Source organism: Oncorhynchus keta, chromosome 20 (genome assembly GCF_023373465.1).
Source record: "Oncorhynchus keta strain PuntledgeMale-10-30-2019 chromosome 20, Oket_V2, whole genome shotgun sequence".
Taxonomy (NCBI): domain Eukaryota; kingdom Metazoa; phylum Chordata; class Actinopteri; order Salmoniformes; family Salmonidae; genus Oncorhynchus; species Oncorhynchus keta.
Window position 1 is genome coordinate 7,547,924 of NC_068440.1, and position 11,437 is coordinate 7,559,360.

The 11,437-nt window shown below is 44.2% G+C and overlaps 1 protein-coding gene across 1 annotated transcript; it reads left to right on the forward strand.

Annotated features, from left to right (window-relative positions):
* Positions 1-3,104: 3,104 nt before the first annotated feature.
* On the forward strand, positions 3,105-6,774 carry LOC118399037 (serine/threonine-protein kinase SBK1). Its single transcript, XM_035794797.2, has 4 exons — positions 3,105-3,494; positions 4,600-4,744; positions 4,854-5,056; positions 5,555-6,774. The coding sequence occupies exons 1-4, from the start codon at positions 3,489-3,491 to the stop codon at positions 6,356-6,358; spliced, it is 1,158 nt and encodes a 385-aa protein (XP_035650690.1). The 5' UTR covers positions 3,105-3,488; the 3' UTR covers positions 6,359-6,774.
* The last annotated feature ends 4,663 nt before the right edge of the window (positions 6,775-11,437 follow it).

The window sequence follows — 11,437 nt, forward strand, 5'->3', positions numbered from 1 at the left end:
GCTGACTAGACCGGGCACGCACTTACAACAGACGCAATCAGGACACGCAGGTTGAAATATCAAAACGAACTCTGAACCAACTACGTATATTAATTTGGGCACAGGTTGAAATGCATGAAACCAGAAACTAACTAGGTTTACCCTTTTATCTGTGGATTAATTAATTAGAGGACCTTGTGCATTTCAGGTAAAATAACAACCCAATGTTTATATCACAGGACAAATTAACTAGCAACAGCAACATCTCTCCTCCTTCAGTCTTCTTCTACTTCTTTGGACTTGATATGGCGGTTGGCAACCAACTTTAAGGTGCATTACCACCACCAACTGGACTGGAGCACAACAATCGTAAAAAATAAAACCAATTATATTTTAGCACCTGGCTATGCAGACGCTCGTTGACACGCATGAGCAGTTTGGATGAAATGATTGAATAACGTGTGTGTACATTTATTTTGCAACGCTCGCGAACGCACTGTCCCGTCTCTCCCCTCTCCTCATTGGTTTTTAGGGAGCATATACCCACGTGGGTGATTGAAAGGTCCACACTCCAGTCCAGTTGGTGGTGGTAATGCACCTTAAAGCTGGTTGCCAACCGCCATATAAAGTCCAAAGAAGAAGAAGAAGAAGAAGACTGGAGGAGGAGGAGGAGAGATTACTAGAAACTAATTCGGTTGACTCTTTTATCTGTGGATTAATTGTCGGAGTAGAGGACCTTTTCAGAAGTTCATGTAAAATAACAACCCAATGTTTATATCCCAGGACAAATTAGCTGGCAACAGCAAGCTAGCTAGCTAAATGGCCATGAAAGTTTCATGCGTTTCGACCTGTCCCCAAATTAATATAGGTGGTTCAGAGTTCGTTTTGATATTTAAACCTGCACGTCCTGATCCCATCTGTTGTGGATGGACAAAATCAACATGTACGCGATGGCGCATACGGACGCACGTGCGTGTCAGGTCTAGTCAGCATGTTAGATCTCTTCTTTAATATACAGTCATTTATTACATCCTTATTACAGTGCTGTTACTGAAGAATGTGCTTGAATTAGGGTTAACCCTGATCCTAACCCTAAATCTGACTGAGCCTATGACCCTGTTTTGTTTTGTGTTTACTGAATGTATAGTTATTTATGACCCAAGTGTGTCATATCTGAGCCTATTATATTTGTGATGCTGGCATCACATATTTTTTTATGCAAATACATTATAATATCCATGGGATTTACCCATCTAAAATTAAAGACAGTGATACATTACCATGTTGTCCTGCATTTCTTTACATCGTTCAATGCAAACTGACATACTGTTTGGGTAACTTCCTTTAATGGTACGTATGACTTCATAACACATTCATCAAGCATGCTATCATAGCAGTACTACCGACCCGTAGCACTCACTTCTGTCATCATGAAGTGCTTCGAGAGGCTAGACCACATCACCTCCTCCCTGGCACACTCAACTCTCTCCAATTCGCCTACCACCCTGACAGATCCATTGGGCCAGTAACTTTTCGGTTACTGGCCCAATGCTCCTACCCGCCAGGCTACTTGCTGATCATAGACTACAGATCGGCCTTCAATACCATAGTGCCCTCACTCACCGCAAAGCTCATGGCACGGGGACTGAACTCCTTGACAGTAGTATGCCTGATTACCAACAACGGCCTACAGGTAGGCACTCTGACGGCCTGGTGCCTGATAAGCAACCTCTCCCTCAACGTCAGCAAAACAAAGGAGCTTATTGTGGACTTCAGGAGGAACCAGACTGGGCACGCCCCCATCCCCATCAATGGGGCCGCTGTGGTTACGGTCAAAAACCTCAAGTTCCTTGGCGTACACTTCTCAGAGGATCTGAAATGGTCAAACCACAAGGACGGTGATGAAGAGGTGTGGTGAAGAAAGCACGACAGCGACTCTTCAACCTCAGGAGGCTGAAGACATTTTGCCTGTCCCCGATGGCCCTCACAGTGTTCTACAGGAGCACCATCGAGAGCACATTGTCGAGCTGCATCACAGCCTGGTTTGGCAACTCCACTGCTCACAGCAAGGCGCTACAGAGGGTGGTAAGCTCAGCCGAACGCACCAGTGAGTGCATACTGACTGCCCTCTAAGGACACCCACAGCAGCATGTGTCGCAGGAAGGCTAAGAAGATCAACATTGACCCAGCCCCTGAGTCACAGACTGTTATATTTAGTGCTTATGAACTGCTTATGAATTCGTTACGTATAGGTTAAGATTGTGTTAATAAGTATTTATGAAGGTACCTTCTAAAGGAAGTGTCACCCAGAACACTGCTACACATGAAATATTGCTAACACAGCTAAAGTGACAGTACAAGTGTAAGTTGCGTGGTAATTCTAGTCACAGAGAAAGGGATCCTCCTTGGGGCTGGAGGAGTTGGAAAATATGTTGGCCAGAATAGCTGGTTGGATGGGTGGAGGTGGGGGAGATAGTTGGATAGTTGGCAAGCTGGAGGAAATAGAGTTGACAGGCACTCAAGGTACGAGAGGATCGTGCTATAAAGCTGTTTTGGTATGCAACCTCCTTCAGCTGTTCGGTTTGTCAAACGAGGGGATTGAGGGAGTTGGAGAGAGAGAAAGGAAGAGGCACAAAACAGGTGGAAAAGCTTAGGAAAAGAGGCAATCACTTGAAAGCCTGTGATGGAGTGTGCGCCGCTTGTTAAGCACAGGTCACAAGTGGTTATCCAAGCACAGGTTTGTCAGAGTGGCATGTCCTCTCTCGCTCCTCTTCAAAGGTGGAATGCAGCAAGCATGGAGAGAGAGAGAGAGAGAGAGAGAGAGAGAGAGAGAGAGAGAGAGAGAGAGAGAGAGAGAGAGAGAGAGAGAGAGAGAGAAAGAGAGACAGAGAGCAAGAGAGCAAGAGAGAGAGAGACAAAGAGAGAGAGAATGTGTGTCCACTGTCTATGTGTTTGTGAGTGAGAGAGCGAGAGAGAGAGAGAGGTGCCGTTGGAAAAAGGGAGAGATTCTAGAGTGTTTGGATAGACACGGGCATTTAATTTGTTGATTGACAGAACAAACTCAACATTTTGACTGGCCTTGGGCTCCACAACAGGGAGGGAAAGGCACCAGTGGGAGGGGCTGGCCTTCGACTGGTGGGACAGACAGCTCACCAGAGAATCCGGTGTGAGGGAGAGAACGTGGGAGGAGTGCAGGAAGAGAGGAAAAGGGGAGCGAGATAATGTAGGGATCAAAGTAGGGGTTGGAGATATCAAAAGGCACAAACAGGAGAGATAGAGCGGCCTCTGCTGAGAAAGACAAACACGGACAACTACTCTACAAGATCTCTAGTGCAACTCTTTTACCTTATAGTTGGAAGAGCTGATGTGCAGCCTATGTGTTGTAGAAGCGGTATTGAAAGGTGCACTACTTGGTCGATGTGGACAGGGATACAGATTCACTGTAACTTGTCTGTGAGGAACATCACAATATCACTGTGAAAGAGACTGAAGTCAACCACAGAGCCAAAATGACAGTAAGTAAGCCATCCGTTCACCCCATTTTCCTCTGCAACCAAGAAAGAAATGTGAACCATGTGTTTCATTCAGCCAGCATTCTTCAATGTTTAGGTAGACATTTGTAGTAGTTTTCTAAGATGCTGACTTCTTATGAAATTGACTTAATATAGTTTTCCTTCCTTAATTTTTTTTCTAAATGTATTATTTCAAAATAACATTTTATTGTATTAAATGATTGTGTGCAGTGCCTTATACCGACGTGAGATGTCCCCATTATGTGACAAAATGCAATCAAACGTGTTATTGATATTAGACAGCAGGTTATTAGATAAGGAAAATTGTTTATGCAGTATGTACTATTTGGTAACACTTTATAATAATGTTCATGCTTAAGCCATTTGAAATGCTTATACATTTTTCTTTTAAATGCTGTATTCATTACTAGAAACGTTATGGAAGCTTATGAATTGGAATCTTTGTAAAGCTTACAAATATGTTTTTTTGATAATGAAATATTAACAGTTTACTAATGCTTGTTCATGATATGTATTAGAAAATGCTGACCCTGATCTAATCAATCCCTATACTTTTTATGCTTACACTATTGATACCAAATGTTCCTAAGCATTGTCTATTGTAATTCATTAACATTTTGAGCAGTAGTCAGAAGTTGGGTACAGTGGAGTATAACTTTAATCCCAAACCACACACCTCCGTTTCCCCCAACACAAAGTTACATAACCAAGGTGCTAAGCCCATGTCCCTCCAGGCTGTTCAGGTTATGCCGCTCTGGCAGGGGTCCGGGCAGGGCTTACCCCTGTGGAGCTAGTTATGCCACTCAGAGATGTACATATCCATGGCTCTCTATGTATTCATGGGATGTCTTGGGGTCATATAAAAAAAATCCCACAATCGCCTGCCTGTTGCGAATGAAAAGGTAAACAGTTGAACGGATAAATCAAAGGCTTGTTGAATAGGGGGGTGTCCGAAAACTGTCCAATGAGAGCCTTTGAGCTGTTCATAGGGCTATAAAGGGATGTGTTTATACCTGGTTTAGTGCTGCTAAAATCGTCATGACGACAAGCATCATAACAGATGTCTGTTATGTTCCCATCTCCAAAGGCGGCCACAAGGTTATTGGACGAGATGTGCCATCTCACCGTCCAGTCGTTTACATCACTGGAGACCTCGGACCACTTCCAGGTGGTCAAGATGTTAGGGGAGGGGTCGTACGGGAAGGTCATGTTGGCTGTACATAGGAAAAGAGGTAAACTACGTGTTTGTTTTAACCCTAAACCCAGTTTGTCTGGCCTCATATCTACAGAATTTCTTTCTTTTGTTCTGATCACTTTTCTCTCTCTCTTCCTTCCCTCAAGGAACTCCAATGGCTCTCAAGTTCTTTCCTCGTGATTCCACAAATCTCTTCTCCTTTTTGCGAGAGTATAACCTCTCCCTCTCCTTCTGCACCCACCCGTCCCTGACCAAGGCACTGGGCATTGTCTTCTCCACCCCCACACATTACGTTTTTGCCCAGCAAGCTAGCCTCTTCGGTGATCTGTACGACGTCATTGTCCCTGAGGTATAGTATATGTGGGAAATGTGTCATTATTCTCGTATTAATGAAGGTCTAGATCCAATCAGATCAAGAGTTAAGCGGCAATGGCAGACGCCTGCATAGAGCCTGTTTTGGAGGTGTAACTGCGTTGGAGATGTCAAATTGGTGAGCAGCTGCTCTTGCGATCCACACATTAGAAATTCCAAACTAGAAAATGCAGGCTATATAGAAATAATGACGCTCAAATGGAAAAATCCTGAAATAAAATAATAAGGGTTTCTGTCATCATAATGGAGGTGTAGATTACATCTCACATTCTAGTGTTCCAACTTGCAATAGCAATGCCCGCTTCAGGTATAATGCCGGGAACCACTTGTGGATTTGAGACCTATAATGCAGTTCCACCTCCCGACACTGTCAAAACACCCACCCTACGGATGGATGTCAACTAAAGTGGATCTGATTGAACAGAGCCGTAAGAGTGTGAAATGTAGTTCACCTGTGCCTCTGTCTTTTTCCCAGGTGGGTGTGGAGGAGGATTGTGTCCAGAGGGTCGTGTCCCAGCTGAGCAGTGCCCTAACCCACCTCCACTCCCTGGGTTTCGTCCACCGCGACGTCAAGCCCGAGAACATCTTCCTGGTTGACGCTGCCTGCCGCTGGGTCAAACTAGGCGACTTCGGCATGGCCAAGGCCACGGGAACCAAGGTACCCGGTGTGTGGTACAGTTCTGCTTACTGTACGCCCGAGGCAGAGATAGCAAAGGAGTCGGAGGATAGTAGACATAATACTTCTTCAAAACCTGATGGGGGAAATGGGTTGGACAACAAGATCAAGAGGGTGTGGGTGTCGGTTGAGGTCAGTACAGACTGCTGGGCCTTGGGGATCCTCATCTACGCCATGCTGACTGGCAGTCTACCCTGGACGGAGACCGCATCGGACGACCGCTCGTACATCAAGTACAAAGAGTGGTTTGACCAGGAGAAAGATCAAGATGGTCAGGATGACGAACTAGACCTATGGAGGGAAGGAAAAGACGAGGACATCGTGATGAGTTTGGATGAAGGCACGCGGAATCTGAACGAGAAAAAATCCAATCCGGTCGCCCCCCAGTTTGCCTATTTCACCCCACTGGGCTGCTCCCTTTTCCAGGCACTTCTCCACCCACAGCCTGGGCTTCGCGGTAGGCCCGGCGATGTACTGGGCTACCTCGGGGGAGACTGGTTGCGGAAGAAGGAGAAGTTACGGTTGGAGGAGGAGAGGAAGAGAATTAAAGGGAGAGAGGTCATCAGAAAGGAGAAAGAGAGGCAGGGAAGGGTGGAGAGATAAGGAAGTGGCGACACACGATCATAAACGTACAAACTCCGAGGTGAAAGAGACAATATTTTTGACCCCCAGAAAACAATACATATCCTCTGATGTGTCACATTGGTGCTTAAAAAGACCCTGTACAGTATATAATACCACTACAGTTGCACTTTTTGTAAGATAAATAGCCACCAAGTCATTGTTGATACCGGATAGCCTTTGGGGATAGACACAGTTGCATTTGGTTACTATAGGGACTTTATAAGCACTTTATAAATTAGCATGTTGATGTGTTCAATCTCGTAAATTCTACAGTAAGTGTGACTTGATGATTTTGTTTCTGTATTCTAATGTTTTTTTATAATATGTAAATATCATCTGTACGTCATCATTTCCTGTGGTTAGAATTGAGTCTAATAAAATGTTTATTATGAGTTTGGATTAAACTCATAAATTCAAAGTTTCCCTCTCTAGATTGCTGTGATATTTACACAGTCTTCTGCACTTTGTGTTGATTCTATAGAAAGTTGTCTGGCTGCTCTACTGTATTACGTTAACCAAGACAATTGACATGATTTCAGATTTTTCTAAATGATTGGACTTGGAGGGTAGAATAACAACTGTGACTGCAAGCGCTCCGCTAGGCAAAAACTGGTTGAATCATCGTGGTTTCCATGTAATTTCAACAAAAACGTTTATTTTATTTTTTTTAAATTGTATTATTTAAATTTCACCTTTATTTAACCAGGTAGGCCAGTTGAGAACAAGTTCTCATTTGCAACTGTGACCTGGCCAAGATAAAGCAAAGCAGTGCGACAAAAACAATGACAAAGTGTTACACATAAACAAACGTACAGACAATAACACAATAGAAAAATGTATGTACAGCGTGTGCAAATGTAGAAGATTAGGGAGGTAAGGCAATAAATAGGCAATAGAGGTGAAATGATAACAATTTAGCATTAACTCTGGAGTGATAGATGTGCAGATGATGATGTGCAAGTAGAGATATTGGGGTGCAAAATAACAAAAATATAAATAACAATATGGGGATGAGGTAGTTGAGTGTGCTATTTACAGATTGGCTGTGTACAGCTGCTCTGACAGCTGATGCTTAAAGTTAGAGAGGGAAATATAAGTCTCCAGCTTCAGTGATTTTTGCAATTCGTTCCAGTCATTGGCAGCAGAGAACTGGAAGGAAAGGCGGCCAAAGGAGGTGTTGGCTTTGGGGATGAAGAGTTAAATACACCTCCTGGAGCGCGTGCTATGGGTAGGTGTTTCTATGGTGACCAGTGAGCTGAGATAAGGCAGGCCTTTAACTAGCAAATACTTATAGATGGCCTGGATCAAGTAGGTTTGGCGACGAATATGAAGCGAGGGTCAGCCAACGAGAGCATACAGGTCGCAGTGGTGGGTAGTATATGGGGCTTTGGTGACAAAACGGATGGCACTTTGATAGACTGCATCCAATTTGCTGAGTAGTGTTGGAGGCTATTTTGTAGATAACATCGCCAAAGTCAAGGATCGGTAGGATAGTCAGTTTTACGAGGGTATGTTTGGCAGCATGAGTGAAGGAAACTTTGTTGCGAAACAGGAAGTCGATTCTAGATTTTATTTTGGATTGGAGATGCTTAATGTGAGTCTGGAAGGAGAGTTTACAGAGTACGAACTCTGAAGATAGATGGGGGTAATCAATTCACATATGGTGTCCAGGGCACAGCTGGGGGCTGAGGGGGGTCTATAACAAGCGGCAACGGTGAGAGATTTGTTTCTGGAAAGGTGGATTTTTTAAAGGAGAAGCTCGAATTGTTTGGGCACAGACCTGGATTGTATGACAGAACTCTTCACTTTTATTTTTCCTTTATTTTACTAGGCAAGTCAGTTTAGAACAAATTCTTATTTTCAATGAAGGCCTAGGAACAGTGGGTTAACTGCCTGTTCAGGGGCAGAACGACAGATTTGTACTTTGTCAGCTCGGGGATTTGAATTTGCAACCTTTCGGTTACTAGTCCAACGCTCTAACCACTAGGCTACGCTGCCGCCCCGGACTGGGGACCTCTGCAGGCTATCTCTGCAGTAGATTGCAACTCCGCCCCTTTGGCAGTTCTATCTTGTCAGAAAATGTTGTAGTTGGGGATGGGAATTTTAGGATTTTTGGTGGCCTTACTAAGCCTGTATTCAGACACGTCTAGGACATCAGAGTTGGTGGTGTGCTAAAGCAGTGGAAGAAAAAAAAACTTCTGATGTTAACATGCATGAAACCAAGGCTTTTACGCTTACAGAAGTCAAGAAATGAGAGCGCCTGGGGAATAGGAGTGGTGCTGGGGGCTGCAGGGCCTGTGTTAACCTCTACATCACCGGGGGAACAGAGAAGGGTACGGCTAAAGGCTATAAGAACTGGTCGTCTAGTGCGTTCGGAACAGAGAGTAAAAGGAGCAGATTTTTGGGCGTGGAAGAATAGATTCAAGGCATAATGTACAGACAAGGGTATGGTAGGATATGAGTACAGTGGAGGTAAACCTAGGCATTGAGTGACGATGAGAGAGGTTTTGTCTCTAGAGGCACCAGTTAAGCCAGGTGACGTCACCACATGTGTGGGGGGTGGGACGTAAGAGCTATCTAAGGCATATTGGGCATTGCTGGGGGCTCTACAGTGAAATAATACAATAATAACTAACCAAAACAGCAATAGGTGAGTCAGGGAGCCATTCAGTAGTCGCTACTACACTAGGCGAGCTGGAGACACGGCGATTCAGACAGCTAGTGGGCCGGGGATAGCAGATGGGCCTTCGGCGGAGTCGCAATGGAAGAGCCTGTTGAAACCAACTCGGGCGATTGCGTCGGCAGACCAGTCATGATGAATCAGCGGGGCTCCGTGTCGGCAGTAAAGGAAACAGGCCAATCGGCAAAATAAGTATTGTAGCCCAAGAATTAGCTGGTGGACCTCTTCAGCTAGCTGGGAGATGGGCCTAGCTCGAGGCTAGCTTAAGGCTAACTGGTGCTTGCTTTGGGACAAAGACGATAGCTCGGAGTTGGCCCACGGATTGCAGAAAGCTAGCTGCAATGATCTGGTGTAAAGGTTCAGAGCTTGCGGTAGGAATACGGAGGTGTGGTTAAGAAAAAGCAGTCCGATATGCTCTGGGTTGATATTGCGCTGTGCAGACTGTCAGGTATTGACCGAGCTGAGGCTGGCTGGTGTCCAAGTTAACGGTGCAGACCGCTAGCAGTGGCTAACTGACTACTACTTAGTAGCAAGTTAGCTGGCTAGCTTCTGATGGGGGTTCTGGTTAAAAAGTATAAAAATAGCAGATTCGTACCACATTGGGTGAGGTGGGTTGCAGGAGAGTATATACAGTCCGTAGTTGGACAGTGAGATTAAAATATATATTAAATATATACTGAACAAAACGAGGAAAGATATTTACACAGGACAGGACGGGACAAGACAAAACACACGTCCGACTGCTACGTCATCTTGGATGTGATGTGATGACTTTGAATCAACATGGAAAACTGACTGGCTTTGTAAAAAGTAAGAGAATTGTGTATTTTTCCTCCCAACTTTGAACCTAAATCCAATGTCACCATCTACATGTTTTGTTGATTTCATCTCAACCAAATGTAAGTCAAAACTAGACGTTGAACTGACGTTTATGCCCAGTGGGTCATGACTATCACGCCATAATGTGAACTGCCTGCACTAGGCAGTGGGCCTTCAACAAGTAGCCATACTCCTCGCCATAGAAGGAACTGGTACATCATAAATCTGCTCGTCTGCCCTGCAGGGTGCTCCAAAAAAAAAGCCCATAATAATGCACGATGGCGGCAGAATCTGTCATCGTCTCCATTACAAATGGACGACAATATGGAGGCCATTTGATGTATTTGGACCATTTCCACTCCACAAGAGGACATAGTGACTGAGATTCAGGGTAGATTGGAACAAAATGGCTGCTTGTTATGATACATTTGCATTATGTTGTGCGAGCAACTGAACATTATTCAAGGACCATAATATGATGACCTGGCATGCATAGGCCTATATACAAACACATGCCCTCGCATGCAGATACAAACACACACACACAGAGATCTTCCCAGGGTGCCACCACAAACCTATTTAAAATTGACCGGACACAGTTTATTACCTGTCATCATCCCCTATCTATCTACCCCAACCCCGTTTTCTGCCAATTTCTCGCTTGTGGCCCTACAAAGTCAAACAGTTCACACACAGCATTCACTTAAAAAGTCACACACACTTTCAGTCAACATGATCAAAACCTACGGGGTGAATTCCTTGAACAGACCACACATGTACACATAGTGCTGTCAAAGTCTCTTTCTCCTACCGTCAATGCGCATACATGAACAATTAACACTCCATGTCCACATATCCCTCTAACTCCATGTACAATAAGTCTGTCCATAAAATAGTCCTTCTTTCAAACTAATTGCAACACGTTTCTGTTTACTACGACCCTACGCGCGATAGTTCGGCAGACTATGGTCGGCTAGACAATTTATTTTCTTGAACACATTTGCTCTCTGACACTCGCAGCTTCTTGGAAACGACGAGGTCAGCGCCTAGAATCTAGGACGGGAAGGATATCTAGAACCATCAACGGACACAAGACAACTGGAAAACTTCTCAAGTTATATGATTTCAGCCATTTTCTTTGATCTATTTGGTAATCCTGTACATGAAGGTATAGTTAATAAAGGCTTTATAAAGGGCTTGTAAAGCTGCTTATAAAACAAGTTAAGTATTAATGTATAGATGGTTTATGACAACTTGATGAACTATTATAACACTGTGTTGACCTTTTGCCCGAAGCAGCAGCTACTCTTCCCGGGGTCCACAAAAAATACAACACATGAGAAGTAACTAAACATTTATACAATGATAGACAAGGACAGTCACACACATTTAAAATACAAAAGGATATACAAACAATACCAAAACGTTTAATTAAAATAACAGTGCAAATAATACAACAACAACAACAAATATAATGTGGGTGTTAGTGTGTCTGTGCGTGCGTGTGTGTCAGCGTGTTAGAGCGTGTCTGTGTGTGCGAGTGTGACTGTGTGTGTGTT